Genomic DNA, 19,772 nt, shown 5'->3' with positions numbered 1-19,772 from the left:
CCGCATCCCCAGTCCAGGCCTCCTAGACACAGAAAGACCTAAGCTGGGCATTGACTTACCCAATGCCACCATTTTTATTTAGGAACAAACAAATTATTATAAAAATAAATAAATAAGAATACTTATCACACAACTCTTTAATAGAAAAATAATGTATCTTTTTAATTTAATTAAATATCCACTTTCATATATTTCATTTTCATTTTGATCTTCAGGATACATTTTCAACAGTGGCTTGCCAGCAGGCCACTTAACTTGCCTATTGGAGTATTTTGGTGCATAGAGCAAGATTTCTTATTTAATTACAGATCAGAATAGCAGACGTCAAAAGGCGGGTGCATAAAAATATCAAGGCAGCTTTTTCTTTTTTTTTTCGTGACTTCTTTTCCATTTTTATAGAATTCTCCACTGGATAAGCCGGCTCATGTGTGTGTGCCGGTGTCTCCATAATGAGCATGTTTAAAGATTAGTCTCTGTAACAGACAACAAATGGTTTCTCTCTGGTGAATTGAGTCCAGGAGGTGTGATGGATGACGGCTGATGCAGATACATTTTTACACCTGCTTTCCAGCAGTGACAAGAATCTGTGCAATGTGCCTTGCTGCGATCAGTGGACGTACAGATGCATCGAGCCATTTCTTCAACTTGTAAGTGGGACTGCAGTACAGCTGTTAATCTACAATCCTTAGCTCTTCAGGGGTCATATAGTGCATTCTTACACCACCTCTCTTACATCTCCTTTACAGCCATTTCTGGAAAGATGACAAAAAATGTCAAACACGAGCAAAAATGAAACATACAGAAAACATGAAGATCAATATGTTGTTTTAACATGTTCCACCATTCCTGTATATTTACTATTTCTTTTACCATTTTTGGTCTACTTTCTGAAGGCAAACAAGCAAATGTTATCAGCATTACTTTACTCATCTTGCTTTGCTCCTAAAATTTGGAATTCCTTCCTATTAGAAATTAGGAGTGAAAATAGTTACCCAACCTTTAGAGAAAAGACCAAGGTCTTTTGAACAAATGTATGACTGACCAATAGATTTGGTATTATACATTGTCAGAAAACAGAGATCAGATAACTTACCTGATCTGGGGAGAAGAACTGTTATTAAGGGCTCCTTTTATTTAGATTCACTAGCGTTTTTAGCGCACGCACAAGATTAGCGCACGCTATAGCGTGTGCTAGCCGAAAAATTACTTAAATGCTTAAAAGGAGGTGGTAGCGGCTAGCGTGCGTGGCATTTTAGCACGTGCTATTCTGTGAGTTAAGGCACCTTTGTAAAAGGAGCCCTAAATCATGGTATCAGTTCTATCTCATTGATATGACTTTCAGGCAATTTGTTTTATTTTATTAAAACTTTTATGTTGACTATGATTTGCTATGCCAAAAAATGGCCCCAAAATGGAGGTCTCGTCTTATACTTGGGTCATCGCCCACCCACCCCCTCCCGGACTTGTTGCATGCCTCTGCTGACCTGCTGTATAACCTGGTAGGCCCAGACAAGAGGAATCCCTCCCTTCTCCTGTCCCAACTGACTTTAACAATTCTTTTTTGTACCTCCCTCCTGCCACCCCCTGCAAATCTTTGTCAGATTTTTAAATCCCTAGTGGTTCAGTGGTGTATTGGGCAGGAGCGAGTTTTCCACGCTCCTAACCTGCGCTGAGCCCCTTCCTCCTTGAATGGCTGCCTGAGTTCTTGCGGCCCAGCAGTGTACTGGGCAGAAATTAGCTTTTTGCGCTCCTGCCTGGCCCTGAGCCGCTCCCTGAATGGCTGTTGCCTGCCCTGGCCTACCATTGGACCAAAAGCAATAAACAAAAAATGTCTGACCCAGTGGTCCAAAATTACAGCACTAAAGAACGGTCAATCCCACTTAACAGTTGAAGGGTCATTCAGTACTTATCATATCACATAAGCCACTCTTGTTCATAGGGAAAAAAGCCTCAGAGCTAGAAGCAATATGCACAGTGTATCACTTTAGCGTATTTCAATCACTTTTTCGCTCCTTAATACAGTCATCGGCAAAAACCCTCTCATATTGATTTTTTTTTTTCTTTTACTCTTTTAAACTTTTTTTATAGTTTTTTTCAAGTCTTTGTATATTGTTGCAGCAAGAGAAATTGGGCATCTTTCCTGCAGGTGAACATTGGGGGAGGGTGCAGGGGATCGCGGCAGGAGAGCTTGGGCATCTCTCTTGCAGGTGATCATTGCGGGAGGGTTCGGGGAATTGCAGCAAGAGAGATTGGGCATCTCTCCTGCTGGGAAACATTGGGGAGGGTTCGGAGGATTGCGGCAGGAGAGATTGGGCATCTGTCTTGCCGGGGAATATTTGGGGGGATCGTGGTGGCTTCAGGCAGGAAGGACTGAGCATCCATCCTGCCACGATCGTTGCTGGGGGGGGGGGGGGAGGACGGTTCCACGATTCTTTAACCAGCGCTTATGACAGACGTCGGTTAGAGAATAGTGTTTTAGGCGAGGGACTGGTCCCTCTTACGCCTATAAGGTCTTGTTTTGGGCGTTTGGGACTTGAGGGATTTTTTTTTTTTTTGAGAATAGGGCTTAAAGGTAGACGTAGTGGCAGTCTGGGCGATTAAACTCCTGAATATACAGGTGGGCCATTCTCGACAAAAACCACATTTTGGATGTTTTTTCGAGAATGGACATTTCCCTGCTGCCTACTTTGTGCGCTTAGGGCCTTAAGCCAAAAGGGGATTTAGACATTGTTTTTGATTATGCCCCTCCAGAAGGCAACTTAGTGGGCATGAAGAATTTCCTTTCCTCTCCTGCTCTCCCTCCCCCCCCTATCAAAATTAAAAATTGAGTACCTAGCTGTTAGCCTGTCAGCTGAAGATATCCTCAGGCCAGTTAACCTCTGGACTGTCAGAAAACTACAGCAATCAGTGGGAGCTCTCACAGCCGCTGATGGTAGCATCCTGCACATGCTCAGTTCATATGCATAAACAGTCTGTGTGAGAACTGAGCATGCATGGGGTGCTGACGTCAGTGGCTGAGAGCGCTGCCACTGACTGCTGCAGTATTCTGCCTGCTCAGAAATTCAATGGTTTCTTCAGCTGGTAGGGCATTTTTTTAAATTCATTGTCACCCTGAAATATCTTTGCTTCTGATATGCATAATTTCCATGTGCTGGTGGATGATTTTCAAACCCATTGTGGACCACAGACAATCAGGTGAGAATAACTCTCCTACCAAGGTTTTACTATGGCTTCAGTACTCACATAATTTACTTGTCTTTTACTCACCCTGTTCACAGTGCACATCAGCCTCAACATCATTCATAGTTGTTATTGGAAGGTCTGCAATATGAGACAAAAAAAGAGAAATGACTCTGACCAACAGAGTACAAAACAAAGAAACCTTCATGCACCTGAGATTATGACTAGCACACTTCAAAACGAGGTAACCAACAGGAAATCAAACCACTCAAAGCTGGATGCGCAAAGCTCTTGGCAATCCGGCAACAAAAGCTAGGTTGGCAGCGATTTCCTTTTGCTGTGCTATGCTCAGCACAATAGTATGTTAATTGTGCAGAGTAGCCTGGTAAAAGAGTGGAGGAACTGTGCCTGGTGCCTGCTCAGACGAGCAAAGCATTAGGCACAGATCTAACCCCTCCCCATCCCTCCTGTCACAACTGCTCCTGCCGCAGCTGCTTTTCCCTGCCTGCTCGTTTGATCGAGACTCCAGTACCTTGATCAGATGAGCAGGCAGGGGAGAGCAGGGAGCTTGCTGCTCAAAGCCTCAGAAAGCTTCTTCTTTGTTTAAATCTCAGCTTGAAATAAAACAAACCCTAGGCTGTACTGAGCAGGGCTGCTGGCTCTGTTTAAGACTTTTTTTAAAGCTGCTGTTATGCATATATTGTGTGAGTATGTGTCCTGCGTCTATGTTAGGCACAGGACATACACTCATATAACACATGCACAATAGCTACCAGTCTATTAATAATGAGCTCCTTGTAATGCTACCACAATCAAAAGAAGCTCCATAGAACTCTTTTGAGCATAGGAAGTCTCTACAATTGAAAGGAGACTCTGGAACGAGGGGACATAGGATGAAGGTGATTCAGAAGTAACCTCAGAAAATACTTTTTCATAGAAAGGATGGTGAATGCTTCGAACAGCCTCCTGGTGGAGGAGATAAAAAGTGTATCTGAATTCAAGAAAGCTTGGGACAAGTATGTTGGATCTCTAAGGGAGAGGAGGGGATAGTAGATGGCAAGGATGGGCAGACTGCATCAGCCACATGGTCTTTATCTGCCTTCATTTTTCTATTTGGGTTTCTACTAGGTACTTGTGACCTGGATTGGCCACTGTGGAAACAGGATACTGGGCTAGATGGACCATTGGTCTGACCCAGTATGGCTATTCTTATGTCCTAGTGTAATTTTTTGGTTCAGGGGATCCTGGTTGAATTTAACGAGGGCAGTTGGATGCTTTGGAACTAGACTCCTGACTTTCATAACTATTGACTGAATCCACTCATGCTGTATGATAGCTCCTAATGTTTTTGTATCTATATTGTTTTTTGTTTCTGCGTTGGAGAGGAGGCAGAAGAGGATTTACATGACATACCCTTTGCATCTGTTTTCACTTGCTCCTGTATTTCAGAAATTTAATGTGGAGCCATACACCTCTTTCCCAGAACTATGCTGTGTAGACTGCTAGTGAGTTTACTATCGCAAAATATTATGCAAAATATCTGTCCCATAAAAAAAAAGAAAAAAAATCCCCCACTACCACTGACGGCCCTCCCCAATGACACTCATGTGCCCCCTCCCCCGACAATTATGGCAACCCACTCAAACCTCAAAAAAGATGGCCACGAAGGCCCTCTCCCCTCCACCCCAAAGAAAAAGGCAGGAGGGATGCTCACTCCCTCGTGCCTGCAAATACCCTCCCTTCCCCCAAAAAAAAAAACCAGCAGGAGGGATGCCTACTCACTCCTGCCCGCAAATACCTCTCTCCCTCCCCCCAAAGAAAAAGGCACTGGAGGCCCCCACCCACTCGCCCTGACCCGACCCCGCATTGCTGAAGTTGGGAGCAGGAGGTACTGAAAACACCTCCTACTCCGGCTCCTCACCGGTGACACTGGGCCTTAGGCCGCACCCCAGTGCATCATGTGATGCACGGGGAAGGGCCTAAGGCCCTGATTGGCTCAGGCACCTCGGGCTCCTCCCTGAGGCACCTCGGGCTCCTCCCTTAGGAAGGAGCCTAAGGAAGTCCCTGATTGTCCAAAACAATGGCCAATCAGGGACTTCCATAGGCTCCTGCCTAAGGAAGTCCCTGATTGTCTCAGGCTCTCTCACACTTGGAAAAATGATATTTGCTTGTCACACTGTGTACTCACATGCTCTGTTTTCTTCAGAAGGAATGTGTATTATCTCAGTGGTTTCTGTAACATCCATTGATACTGAAAGAATAAAAGTGGTGTTTTTACTCTTAGACTAAAAGAAAAACCTTCTTCCTCCCTCCCACCCCAACTTTTCTTTGAAATTGCTATAAAAATCCTGCTCTTTTCACATCTATGCCAGACACAAGAGTTGTGAGGAAAAGATGTCAACCATATAGCAGTGGCAAATCAAAAGCAAACTATTTTGTCAGCAGCATAGACTCGACACTGACAGTGTTTTGGCAATTCTGCCTTTGTCAAATCCCCTGGCAGCAGTGCATTCAACATTATCGTGTGCACTGCTGCTAGGGGATTTTCTTCCTTCAAAACCGCCGAATGTGAATTGCAAACTAAGGAACGACACATATTTATTTTGGCGAGAGACTCTTGACAAATTGCCGAAACACTGTCAGTGTCGAGTCTATGCTGCTGACAAAATTTAATTTGCTTTGGATTTCCCACTACTGTACGGCCGATATCTTTTCCTCTAGCGTCTGGATTGTTCTCTCTGTCGTAGAGGCCTCTCTGGCTTTTCTCTCCAGTCTTTTCACATCTACACCAGGTAGTCAGAAAACGTATTGATTGTTTAATGTCGGCACAGTGAGGGGTGTTGTCAACACATCACAAAAATAAAAATTAAGACATGCGGGAAGGTAGAGAGGAGGGGGTGGGGGGGCAGAATGCCACCTCCCTGGGAGCTTCCTACCCTTGCTACGCCACTGCACATAAGTGCTAATTTTCTCTACATTTGCATGCACAAGGGACACAAAACCATGGGCTCCTAGTTGTAGAATTACCCTTTGAAAGGGTACAAGGTAGCAGTCGCGGAGCAGACGTATGGTCTCATTTGTACACAGTAATTTATCAGGGCAGATTGAATCCTTTGTATGCTGTGGTAACTTTGGGCTAGATGCACTAAAGTCAGCGATTGTCACTAAACCTGTTTTCACAGCTTTAACAACATTTGCTTTTACTGACCTGATACACAAAACGGCCCACCATGTGTTTTTCCTCTCGAGAGCCCATTTTCTGATCCAGCCATGCAAATTAACTAAAACCCCATGCAAAGTAGATAAGCGATTGATGCTCTAACATCGTTTGGCTATTCCCAAAAAAAGGGTTATAGCAATCAGAAAAACCGACTGGTCTGCCTGTTTTATTTTTCTCATTTTTTCCAATGGCACAGATATTTTGCATGTTATATATGCAAAATGGATGCCAACTCTCTCCTGCCACCCAGATATTCCCCAAACCCCCACCCCTACTACCTGAACCCCCCCATACTTTTGCGGTTCCTAGTCCTGCCCATCGAAAATGAGAGACCTATCCCTCTCCGGTGCACTGTGAGATGCACCGGGAGGAGTCTAAGGCCCTGAATGGCTCAGATATCTAAGGCCCCTCCCAAGGGCCATAGGCATCTGAGCCAATTAGGGCCTTAGGCTCCTCCTTCTGTATCCCATATGATGCATAGGGCAGAAATCTGATTTGCTCAAATGGCAGACCTTAGGCCAATCAGGGCCTTAGGCTCCTTCCCATGCATCACATGGTACAATGGAGAGGGGAAGGCATGTCATTTTTGATGGGCATGACTCAGAGCGGAAGGAACCATGCTTCCCTCCAGTTCCCAATGTTTAAGGGAGCAGCAGGTGGCAGGAGAGAATGGGCATCCCTCCTGCCTTTTTTGGGGCGAGGAAGGGGGGAGGGTAAGGGATGGTTGGAGAGGGTCAGTGGCATGGGGGGTCCAGGACCAGGTGGGGGCATGGTGCGGGGTATTCAGCTAGGCAGGAGGGAGTAGGCATCCCTCCTACCATTTTCGCTGCCATGGGGAGAGGGGGCGTCATGGTGCAGTTGGTGGGAGGTCAGGGAGGGCCATCAGCATGGGGGGCTTTTTTCTTTTTTTTTAATGGGGCAGATTGTGCATGTGTAACACAAGCACAACATCTGTGCTATTAAGAAAAAAAGAAGCCCTAACACTGAGCGATTGATCTGTCAGATTTGCACCTCCGTGGAAATCATTTGCATGCAGACTTGGTAGTGCATCGCTCGCTCGTCCAGAATTGGCCAACAGCAATCTAGTCGGTATCTATAGTGCATCTAGGCCTTTTATTGAACTAACATATAAGCCATCCATAGGAAATAATGCACATGACCACAGGACCCTTCTTCAGAACGACTCTTCAATGTCAGCCTAGCAGAAGTAATCCCATGGCAGGTTTAAAGCCCAGTCATCTGAAGCCGTTTCCCCAAAAGCATACACAGCTCAGCATGTGCAGTACTTACATGGCATTTTCAGTTCTCTCTTTAAAGGTATCTTAATGCGATATTCACCTGCAAAAGGGAATATAAAGGTTGTGAGTAGTGTCTTCTTCAAAATGTTTCCACAAATAAGAGCACATGCACCCCACTCAACTCTGCATTCTCTTTCTGACTCTGTTACCAGTGTATGACGGTACATACTTGTAATCCTCTTGTCTGTGCTGTGGGAGAAGTGTAGGCAGAAGTTCTGTATAGATTTCCAGATGTGGCTTGAAGTATTTCTCCTGCACACAAAGCAGCCCAGGCTATTTTTTCCGTCTTTACAAAATGTGGCATGTTTTCTACAGTGCCCTATTTAAAAGCAAACACAAAAACAATGTCACTGTTTCCAAAGAGACAAATGACAGGAATGCATCTTTTCAGATCTTAACAAAATCTTGTATATCTGTGAACTGCCCTGATACTGTTCAAGGAAGAAAAAAACCAAAAGGAATTGACCCCAAAATATCCACAAAGAAGAAAATCCAGAGAAAACCAAAAAAACTCTGTGGAATGACGATGTTCCTAAATGGACTTTATTTGAAAGAGTCAAAGTTCCAAAGGTACACTGAAATCATCCACATAAAAGCCTTATAAGGACCTAGTCCGCTAGGGATACAGGACCCAACACGGCCCGCATTTCGACAAAAAGTCTTCTTCAAGGAAGGACACTATATTGAATAAAATAAACCATACTGACTTTTCGTGATCTCTAGAAGCTTCAGAGGATTAAAAAAGAACAAATACGTATTAGAACTTCAACTATTAACTGTTGGATTACATTTACAACGTTGGTTGCCTAACACCACTTTCCTTTCATTCTCTTTATAGCTTTCTATGTTGCTTAAGGTGAATTACATAATTTTTCATTGATACAATGGGAAGACAATGGTTAATTGGAGGAGTTCTGCCTCTAAAGCCGTGTCCCACAAACTTTGTTGAGCTGTGGCACACTAAACGTAGCGGCTGTGATTTGAGGCATCCGGAAGTGCGTGGACGTCGCTATGATGACATCATGCACATGTGTGACATCATCACGCTAATGTCCACGCATGCGCGAAGGCCCTCCAGACGGGCCCTGAGCTGCCAGTGGGGGGGGGGGGGGGGGAGAGGGTGCCAGCAGGGAAGAGGGCCAGAGAGAAGGAGAGGTGCTGGCGCAGACTGATTGCCTTCAGGACATGCCTCTCACCGCAATTCTCTTGTGATTTAACAACTATGAGCAAAGAAACCAAACCAAACCAAATGAAAAAATGTTTCTGGACATACCACTAGAAAGTACAAAGATGAGCACACAGGATCCTTGATTGTGAAGATGTAACAGAAAAACAAGAAAAAAATGGCTCAGGTAAAACCAGACTGGTTGATATTCAGCCAGCAGAAGTCAGCATTATGTCTGAAGTCAGCTGTATTCCCAAATATTCAATGCCCATGTTTGGGCACTAGCATTGAATATCCTGAAAACGCTTAAAGCAGTTACATGCAATATTCAGCCATTAACTGCATAAGATGAACTGTATAAAGATAGGACTGCTTTTTATGTGGTCCAGGTTATGTAGTTATCTTCTGCAATTATGGGCTGAATATCGGCACTTAACTACATAAATGCCAACTCTGCCCTTGGAATGCCCACAAGTTAGCCAGTTTTGGCTTAGGCGCTAACTGCAGATATTCAGTGGCAATAACAGGTTAAGTGCCATTCATGGTTGGCCCTGGACAAGTGTTGTAACAGCCAAGAGTCTCTCTGGGCCATATCAATTACTTTGAATATTGAGCGGAATATGCCCTAGCCAGTTTGCCCATCCATACCACCTACTATCACTTCTTTTCCCTTAGTGCTCCCATGTGCTTCTCCTAAGTTTTCCTGAATCCAAATACAGTCTTCATCTCCATTACCTCCACCAGGAGACCATTTCATGAATTTACCACCCTTCCTGTAAAGAGGTATTTCCTTAGATTACTCTTAAATCTGTTCCCTTTTACCTTCAGCTGGTGCCTCCTCATACTAAAGCTTCTTTTCAATTGAAAGAGACTCAGCTCCTATACATTTATGACATGGAGGTAGTTAAACATCTCTATAATGTCTCCCCTCTCTTGCCTTTCTTCCAAAGTCTTTAAGTTTGTCCCCAAATGCTTTATACAGATGTAGATGATATGGGGGAGATACTAGTGCCAGAAATGGTATTCACTAATGATGAGCCAGAGGAACTGAAACAAATCTCTGTAACAGTGGAAGATGTAATGGGTCAATTTGACAAACTGAACAGTAGCAAATCACCTGGACTGGATGGTATAAATCCATGAGTGCTGATAGAAGTGAAAATGAACTTGCAGAGCTATTGTTAGTAATTTTTAGTTTATCTTTAAAATCCATCATGGTATTAAAAGACTGGAAGGTGGCCAATATAACGCCAATTGTTAAAAAGAGTTCCAGAGGTGATATGGGAAATTATAGACTGGTGAGTCTGACATCAGTGCTAGGCACAATGGTAGAGACTATTATAAGGAACAAAATGACAGAACATATACATATGACGATCTCAGTCAGTGCTATGGCATTGATAAACCATTCATAATACCACACACATCTCTCAATGCCTCTCTCACTTCTTAATTACTTTAATCAAACTATCAGGGCTTCAGACATGCTATTTATCTGCACCATCCTGATCCACATAGCAGTTTTTATCCTAAAAACTGCTATGTGGATCGGGATGGTGCAGATAAATTTGTGAAGGGGGGACTTTTTCTTGAAGCAGCCTGTTGGCGAAACATGTCGATATGACAGGTCCCTTGCCCGATGTGATAAGATAAACAAGACAAGAAAAGAATATATTAAGATAAGTTTTAATCAGTTTTTTAAAAATGAATAAGTTATTGACATTAAGCACTTTAAAAAGATAAAATAAAGCACTTTAAAATATATATAAAAAAAACTTAAAAAACTTGGAAACATGGGCTAATGAAGAAGCCATAGTCAGTGAGAAGAATTTGGCAACCAAGTAAACACAAAAACTGTGTGGTGACCAAATGGCATGTCTGAAGCCCTGATAGTTTGATTAAAGTAATTAAGAAGTGAGAGAGGCATTGAGAATATATACATGAGCATGGATTAATGAGAGAAAGCCGACGTGGATTTAGTCAAGGTAAATCTTGCTTCACAATCTACTACATTTCTTTGTAGGGGTGAATAAACATGTGGATAAAAGTGATCCAGTCAATATTGCATATTTTATAGCCCATCCTCCCCAACAAGCTCAGAAAGGGTAGCAAGGTTGACATTCATAAAGAATAGACAAACAAATTATGAATTTACATTTTTACAATAATGTTAGATATACAGAGTTAAGTTTAGCATACAATATGGTTATTTACATCTTGGATTTTCAAAAAGGCATTGACAAAGTACCTCATGAAAGACTTCTGAGGAAATTAGAAAGTCATTGGATAGGAGGTAATGTCCTATTATGGATTAAGAAGTGGTTGAAAGATAGAAAACAGAGAATAGGTTTAATTGGTTAATATTCTCAATGGAGCAGGGTAAATAGTGGGGTTCCCCAGTGGTCTGTGCTGGGACCACTGCTTTTTATCATATTTATCAAAGATCTAGACATGAGAATAACTACTGATAATTAAATTTGCTGATGACACGAAGTTGTTCAAAGATGTTAAGACATGAAAGGATTGTGAAAAATTGCAAGAGAACCTTTTGAGACTGGGAGACTGGGCATCAAAATGGCAGTATAGCATGATATGATTAATTTTATAGGGCATCTGAATCTAAGAATTATAGCTTAATATTGTACAAATTATTTCTCAAGCTGACCTCTGAAAGGCTCTAGCCATCTATCTTCATATAATTGCAAGCGTGAAACAAAGAAGTTAAGTACCCATTTTCAGTGAATACAAAAGCCAGACAGAACTTTACTCTGCAAGATATTAACAATAATAGAAGGTGCAGTAGTGTGAAACCGAACTCTATTCTCCAAACTATTAACAGAAATCAGAAGCTGGGATTTAACAAAAGAGATGACAAACTGCATGAAACTCCCAGACAATGACTCTCTTAATCTTGTCAGTATCTGGTCAGCAGGAAACAAAGAACCAGTTTGAATATAATTCCTGACTTGCAATTGAACCTGACTTTCAGCTCCTGTGGTCCATAAAATGGGGAGATTTACCTAAGCTCCTCCTCTTTGGATCACTGGTGCACACCTGCCCACCTTGCTGGACTTCTCATCTGCACCCAAGACTCCATGTTCCACTTCCAACCATTCTGCAAATAAACTTTTCTTCCACAAAGGACATCATCTCCTCTGCAAACAACAGACATCCTTCATCCTTCTAACCAGAAGCAACAATAAGAAGAAACAATACCGCTTGGGCCTTTACCAGAGTAAGTTACTTCCTCCAAGCATTATTAATAAGTCATAACAATATTTTATCTTGCGACACATTTCCCTTGTTTATAGATCCCTAAATTGTAACTAAAATTACTGCCCTCCTTGCATAATCTCGTAAATAAACTTGTACTACCACAATAAGAATCTAAATATTAATATTAAATCTTAATGTTCTAAATATATTGCCCTGAAATATTACACAGAGCTAAGTAGGCAGTGCCTTCTCCAAATTAACACCTATTTATATTATATATTTTCTTGTTATAGCAGATGATGTTTGATATGAGCAAGTGCAAAGTGATGCATATGAGAAAGAGGAACCTGAACTATAGCTGCATGATGCAGTTTCACATTAGGAGTCACTGCCCAGTAAAAGGGTCTAGGTATCATCATTGAGGATAAGGATACATTAAAACCCTTAGCCCAATGTACAGCAGCAGCTAAGCAAGCAAATAGAATGTTAGGAATGATCAGAAAATGAATTCAAAGATGAAAATGTTATAATACCCTTGTATAGCTCTATGGTATGGCTGCACCTCAAATACTGTGTGCAATTCTGGTTGCTATATCTCAAAAAAAAAAAATAGCAGAATTAGAAAATGTACAGAGAAAGGCGACAAAAATGATAAAAGGAATGGGATGACTTACCTATGAGGAATGGCTAAAGTGGCTAGGGTCCTTCAGTTTGGAAAAGATAAGGCTCAGGGGAGATATGATAGAGATCTTTAAAATATTGAGTATAGTGGAGAAGGTTGATGTGAGCCGTTTGTTTGCTCTTTTCAAAAATACTAGGACTAAGGGGCATGTATTGAAACTACTAAGTAGTAGATTTAAAACAAACCGGAGAAAATATTTCTTCACTCAATGTGTAATTAAACTCTGGAATGCATTGCTGGAGAATATGGTGAAATCAGTTAGCTTAGCAGGGTTTAAAAAAGGTTTGGATAAATTCCTTTTTAAAAAAAATAATCCATAAGCCATTATTGAAATGGCTTGAGGGAAATCTTCTACTTATTCCTAGAATAAGCAGCATAAAATATTTTTTACTTCTTGGGATCTTACTGGGTACTTGTGACCTGGACTGGTCACTGTTGGAAACAGAATACTGGGCTTGATGGACCTTCAGTTTGTACCAGTATGGCAATTCTTATATTCTTTAGCAACTGCCCTCTGGACTGACACCATCCTGTTTATATCTTTCTGAAGGTGTGGTCTCCAAAATTGTATACAATATTCTAAGTGAGGTCTCACCAGAGATTTGTACATGAACATTATCACCTCCTTTCTCCTGCTGACCATTCTTCTTCCCATTCACCCAAGCATCCTGTTGGCTATTAAGAACATAAGAATTGCAATACTGGTACAAGCCCAACATCGTGTTTCCAACAGTGGCCAACCCAGGTACCAAGTACTTAGCTAGATCCCAAGTAGCAAAACAGATTCTATGCTGCTTATCCTAGGAATAATTTAGAAACATAGAAACAAATTATTCCTAGGATTTCCCCATGCCATCTCAATAATGGCCTATGGACTTCCCTTTTAGGAATTTATCCAAACCTTTTTTAAATCACGATAAGCTAACTGCCATCAACTGTTCTTTGTTTGACCACCTTAAGATTATCAGATACAATCTCCACCAAGTCCCACTATTCTTTTGTGCACAATACTTCACCCCTTATATTGTACATCTTCCTTGGATTTAGCTTTAAATTTCAGCTGTTAAATTCTAGACTAGGGGTAGGCAATTCCGGTCCTTGAGAGCCACAAGCAGGTCAGGTTTTCAGGATATCCACAATGAATACGTACGAGATGGATTTGCATGCACTGCCTCCTTGAGATACAAATCTAGCTCATGCATATTTATTGTAGATATCTTGAAAACCTGACATGCCCGTGGCTCTCGAGGACCGGAATTGCCTACCCCTGTTCCAGACCATTTTTCATTTTTTGCTAGATCCCTCTCCATGTCTTTGCTGCTGCAAGGAGATCTAGTCTATGGTTCTACACAGGCAAGCTCAGTTTAAGCAGACTAGACTGGCCTCGCGGTGCTTTATCTTTTCTGTCATATGCTAAGTTTCAATGAGTTCTTGGAATAATGAATCCAAAGTGGTTAAACCTCGTATAAATGTAGAAGTTGTGCTCCATTCTCTTCGTTGTACAACCATAAAGATCAATAAGCCCAGACAGACGCCAGAGGGTGGTGGTAAATGGAAGTCGCTCGAAGGAAGAAAGGTGAGTAGTGGAGTCCCTCAGGGATCAGTGCTAGGGCCAATCCTGTTCAATATGTTTGTGAGTGACATTGCTGAAGGGATAGAAGGAAAAGTGTGCCTTTTTGCAGATGATACCAAGATTTGTAACAGAGTAGACACCGAAGAGGGAGTGGAAAATATGAAAAAGGATCTGCAAAAGTTAGAGGAATGGTCTAATGCCTGGCAACTAAAATTCAATGCAAAGAAATGCAGAGTAATGCATTTGGGGATTAATAATAGGAAGGAACCGTATATGCTGGGAGGAGAGAAGCTGATATGCATGGACGGGGAGAGGGACCTTGGGGTGATAGTGTCCGAAGATCTAAAGGTGAAAAAACAGTGTGACAAGGCAGTGGCTGCTGCCAGAAGGATGCTGGGCTGTATAAAGAGAGGTGTAGTCAGTAGAAGGAAGAAAGTGTTGATGCCCCTGTACAGGTCATTGGTAAGGCCCCACTTGGAGTATTGTGTTCAGTTTTGGAGACCGTATCTGGCGAAGGACGTAAGAAGACTTGAGGCGGTCCAGAGGAGGGCGACGAAAATGATAGGAGGCTTGCGCCAGAAGACGTATGAGGAGAGACTGGAAGCCCTGAATATGTATACCCTAGAGGAAAGGAGAGACAGGGGAGATATGATTCAGACGGTCAAATACTTGAAGGGTATTAACATAGAACAAAATCTTTTTCAGAGAAAGGAAAATGGTAAAACCAGGAGACATAATTTGAGGTTGAGGGGTGGTAGATTCAAAGGCAATGTTAGGAAATTCTACTTTACGGAGAGGGTGGTGGATGCCTGGAATGCGCTCCCGAGAGAGGTGGTGGAGAGTAAAACTGTGACTGAGTTCAAAGAAGCGTGGGATGAACACAAAGGATCTAGAATCAGAAAATAAGATTAAATATTGAACTAAGGCCAGTACTGGGCAGACTTGCACAGTCTGTGTCTGTATATGGCCGTTTGGTGGAGGATGGGCTGGGGAGGGCTTCAATGGCTGGGAGGGTATAGATGGGCTAGAGCAGGGGTGCCCAACACGTCGATCGCGATCGACCAGTAGCTCAGGAAGGCAACGCGAGTCGATCGCGGAGCCCATCCCGGGCTCCGTGATAGACTCGTGTTGCCGTCCTGATCTACCGAGCCGATCAGCCTTCCTCTCCAGTGTTCTCTCTAGGTCATCTTCTGCTGCCGCCGCCGCTGCTGAACATTAAAAAAAAAAACCGGCTTGGAGATTTCAGCCCGTAGCGAACTTATGCTCCGTGGCTCTAACGTGTGCGTGCCGGCTTCCCTTCTCTTCTCTCCGAAACCGGAAGTTATGTCCGGGGGGGGGGAGAAGGGAAGCCGGCACGCACATGTTGAGAGCCCTGAAGCAAGCATTCGCTATGGGCTAAGGCGGGAGACAGGTTAATGAAGCATTTCCTGTTCTTGCTGCCGGGTCCTGCCTACTTTCTGTTTCCGCGAAGGCAGGACCCGGCAGCATTTCCCCCAATAGGTCGATCGCGATCTTGGGCCAATCAGCCTTCCTCTCCCCGACGGCAGAATTGACGTCGGGGAGAGGAATGCTGGTCGGCCGAAGCAGGGAGAGCTTGGGGTGGCGTCGGCTTTCGGGCCTGTTATTGGTGGCGGTTTGGGTCCTGGTCCCCGATGGCAGTGGCTTGGGGGAGGGCAGGGAGAAAGAAAGAAAAAGGGCAGGCAGGGAGACAGAAGGAAAGAAGAGAAACAGAAAAAAAAAGAAAGGGAGGCAGAGAGAAAGAAAGGGCAGGGAGAGAGGAAGGAAAAGTTGGGGGAGGGAACAAGGTCTGGAGGAGAGGAAGCATACAGGCTAAAAGAAGGGAAGAAAGATTGGATGCACAGTCAGAAGAAGAAAGTGCAACCAGAGACTCATGAAATCACCAGACAAGGTAGGAAAAATGATTTTATTTTAAATTTAGTGATCAAAATGTGTCTGAATTTATATCTGCTGTCTATATTTTACACTAAGGTCCCCTTTTACTAAACCGCAATAGAGTTTTTTTGCGCAGGGAGCCTATGAGCGTCGAGAGCAGTGCTGGGCATTCAGCGCAGCTCCCTGCACTCTAAAAACTGCTATCGTGGTTTAGTAAAAAGGGAGGGGGGGTTATTTGTCTATTTTTGTATGGTTGTTACTGAGGTGATAGTGCATAGAGTCATCTGCTTTGAAAAACCCTGGAATAGGAATGATAATTAACATTTTCTATGCGTACAGTGTGCGTTGTGTTTTTTTAAAATTTTATTGTTGGTAGATCATTTTGACTTGGTCATTTTAAAAGTAGTTCGCAAGCCCAAAAAGTGTGGGCACCCCTGGGCTAGAGTAAGTCTTAACAGAGATTTCGGCATTTGGAACCCAAGCACAGTACAGGGTAAAGCTTTGGATTTTTGCCCAGAAATAGCTAAGAAGAAAAAATTAAAAATGTAAATTGAATCAGGTTGGGCAAACTGGATGGACCATTCGGGTCTTTATCTGCCGTCATCTACTATGTTACTATGCATTTTCTAGGGAAACAGAAGTGTGTGTGAATGGTGCTTGTGGCCTGTGAAGGATTTTTATTTATGAACGTAAAAGAAAAGCTCATACTTTACCATTTCTTTGTATCCATATGAGAAGTGCCACGAAAAGTACAATAAGAACACATCCCGCTAGGATTGTTCCATAATAGGCTTTCTGCTCCGAGATTCCAGAAGGTATCAATTTGTCTTTGTCTAAAGATAAAAAAAAAAACCTTGTGTAGAAAGCTTGCTTGTTTCTTCATGCTGTGGTTTTCACACAAGTAGCAGTTGACTAGAGGTGATTGAGATACCAGCTACAGGGCTGAAAACCTCATGTGACAGCTGTTCTAATCAGGGCATGTTAACTTAGTCTTCTGAACAGCCGCAGCAGAACTCACATTAACAGAGCAGAGGGAATTTTTAGATTGGAGGTGGGGACATGGTTGGGTTGGGAGAACATTAGTTTTAAAATAACCTGGCAGTGCCACTCTGGTTTCCCCTTTATTTAGACAGACTAGCAATTAACACTCCATAGGGGCTGGCAAATTTCATTGGAAGGGTCAGATTTTGTGACCACAGAATTGTGGGAAACCAGGACTCCTGACTGTGTCTTTCATTGACCAGAGTTTTTCTGTACTGTTTCACTCCATTTTTATGATGAAAGCTGAAAGGATTTTGTCATATTTGAAAAACTAAAAGGGCGATTCTGTAACTGGAGGCAGGATGCACAGAGCTCCAGCAACCCAGTTGAACAGTGGTGGACCTGGGATATGTGACACCCGGGGCAGATCATTTTTTAACACCACCACCCCCTATAAAAATTTATTTATTTATTTATTTTTCTATCCTGTCCTTCCCAGAGAGCTCAGAATGGATTACAGTTTAACGCTCACTATGTTACAACCTCTCCAACTCCACGCTGCTTTTCCTCTCTCTGTTAGATCATAGTTCAGACTCACTGTCTAACACCAGCTCTGGCAGGATACACATTTCAAATCTGACATATTGTAATCACAAAATAGAAAATAAAATTATTTTTCTACTTTTTATTGTCTGGTCATCTTATTATTCAAATCATGTTAGTCTCAGACTTTGGTTTCTGTTTGTTTTCTGTTAACTCGCTCACCAGGGTCTCCTGCCCATTTATTCTTTCTCTGTGCTCACCATACATCTTCCATCTCTGTACCTTCCCTTTTATTGCCATGTCCAACATTTCTGTTTCTTTCTTTCCCACTGTCTACCATCTCACTTTCTCTCTCCCTGCCTTGTGCCCTGGGTCAAACTTCTTTATTCCCATCCATGCAGCATCTCTCCCTTCCTCCCTCCATTATCATGTACAATATTTCTTTCTCTCTCCCCAAGCATCATCTCTCCCTGCCCTCCACCCTATGTCCAATATCTCCCCCTCTCTCTTCTCTATGCATGTCTCCCTCCCTTCCACCATAAGCAGGATTTCTCCCTCTCACCCCTTTCTACCTCAGTGTTGCACTCCCTTTCTCTCCTCCAGCCCATATCCAACAATTTTTCTCTCCCTCCTGTGCAGCAGCTTTCTATCCCTCCCTCCTATCCCCCTGTGTAGTAGTTTTCCTTCCATCCCTCCCTCCCATCCCCCTTTGCAGCACCTCTGGACCCCACCACCCCCCTCACCCCATCCCATTGTTAGATTTTTTTTGCAGCCTGCTCCACCAGGGCTTCTTTCTGCTGCATCATCAGTGATATCATCAGTGATGTGGCAGAGGGAAGGTCTCAATGGGCTGTAAGAAGCCTGTTCAGAGTGTTCTCTCATTGTCGGCAGCCTTAACTCACTGCTCTGCTGGCATCGTGCCTTCTCCTGCTGCGCTGAAGTTCCCGGACCATGACACCAACACCAAAGCCAAGAAGAGGAGGGGGTGGAGAGGAGGAGGGGTGCTGTGCCCTTAGCAAAATTATATCCATGGCAGACTGCCCCTCGCCCCTCCCCCCTTACTACACCACAGATAAAGGTGATATTGAAAACCATGGGACGAGATCAGAGCACCAAGAGAATAAATATACCGGTAAATGGTGAAAAGAAGAAGGCCCAAGACACAGCGCTGAGGTACACCGACTGATAGTGGGCTAGCAGTGTAGGAGGAGCCACCAGAGAATACATGATGAGAGAGATAAGAAGAAAAAAAAGAAGACGAGAGAGATAAGATGAGACGAGATAAGAAGATAACAAAGAAGAAAGAGAGTCCTGAAATCCCAAGTGAGGATAGCATATCAAGGAGCAGGTGATGATCAACAGTGCCAAAGGCAGCAGAGAGATTGAGAAGGATGAGGATAGAATAGAGGCCTTTGGATCCAGCCAGAAGCAGGTCATTGGAGACTTTAGCAAGGGCAGTTTCCATAGAATACAGTGGGTGAACGCTTGATTAAGTGGGTCAAGAACAGCTTGAGATGAAAGAAAGTCACGACAACAGCACGTTCAAGTATCTTGCATAGGAAAGGGAGGAGGGAAATGGCACGATAGTTGGATGGAAAGATAGGGTCCAATGGAGGTTTTTTGAGGAGTGATGTAACTACGGCATGTTTGAAGGCATCAGGAACAGTTGCAGTGGAAGGTGAAAAATTGAGGATATGAAAGAAGGGATGACAGTAGGAAAGATAGTACTGAATAGATGGGTGGGAATCAGATCAGAGGAACAAGTAGTGAGTTTGAAGGAGGAAAGAAAATGTGCAGCTTCGTCTTCAGTAATTTCAGAAAAGGAAGAAAAAGTGTCAGGGGTTGAATGAAGGATGACAGAATGAACAGGAGGAAAGTGAGGTTAGAGGTGACCTGGTTGTGAACCTTGTTGTGGACGTACTCAGCAATAGTATGGGGAGAAAATGAAAGGGTGAGGAGAAGGCACTTTGAATAGAGTTTTAAGTGTGGCAAAGAGATGGCAAGGGTTGGAGCCAAGGCCC

The 19,772-nt window shown here is 43.2% G+C and overlaps 1 protein-coding gene across 3 annotated transcripts in view; it reads right to left on the bottom strand.

Moving 5' to 3' along the window:
- Positions 1-338: 338 nt before the first annotated feature.
- Positions 339-19,772, bottom strand: part of LOC117350936 (programmed cell death 1 ligand 1-like) — a 58,123-nt gene continuing 38,689 nt past the window's right edge. For 2 of the 3 annotated variants that reach the window (XM_033925694.1, XM_033925697.1), the window contains exons 5-10: positions 16,941-17,060; positions 7,868-8,017; positions 7,691-7,738; positions 5,369-5,431; positions 3,268-3,321; positions 339-752 (exon numbers count right to left, since the gene is read on the bottom strand). In XM_033925694.1, the coding sequence (XP_033781585.1) occupies positions 730-752; positions 3,268-3,321; positions 5,369-5,431; positions 7,691-7,738; positions 7,868-8,017; positions 16,941-17,060 (458 nt within the window). In that variant the 3' untranslated portion in view covers positions 339-729. The remainder of the gene's footprint in view (positions 753-3,267; positions 3,322-5,368; positions 5,432-7,690; positions 7,739-7,867; positions 8,018-16,940; positions 17,061-19,772) is intronic. The other variant, XM_033925696.1, reaches the window with a different exon arrangement.

The sequence above is a fragment of the Geotrypetes seraphini genome, chromosome 1 (assembly GCF_902459505.1).
Source record: "Geotrypetes seraphini chromosome 1, aGeoSer1.1, whole genome shotgun sequence".
NCBI lineage: Eukaryota > Metazoa > Chordata > Amphibia > Gymnophiona > Dermophiidae > Geotrypetes > Geotrypetes seraphini.
The sequence above is the reverse complement of the archived record's forward strand: the minus strand, read 5'-3'. Positions and strand labels throughout refer to the sequence as shown.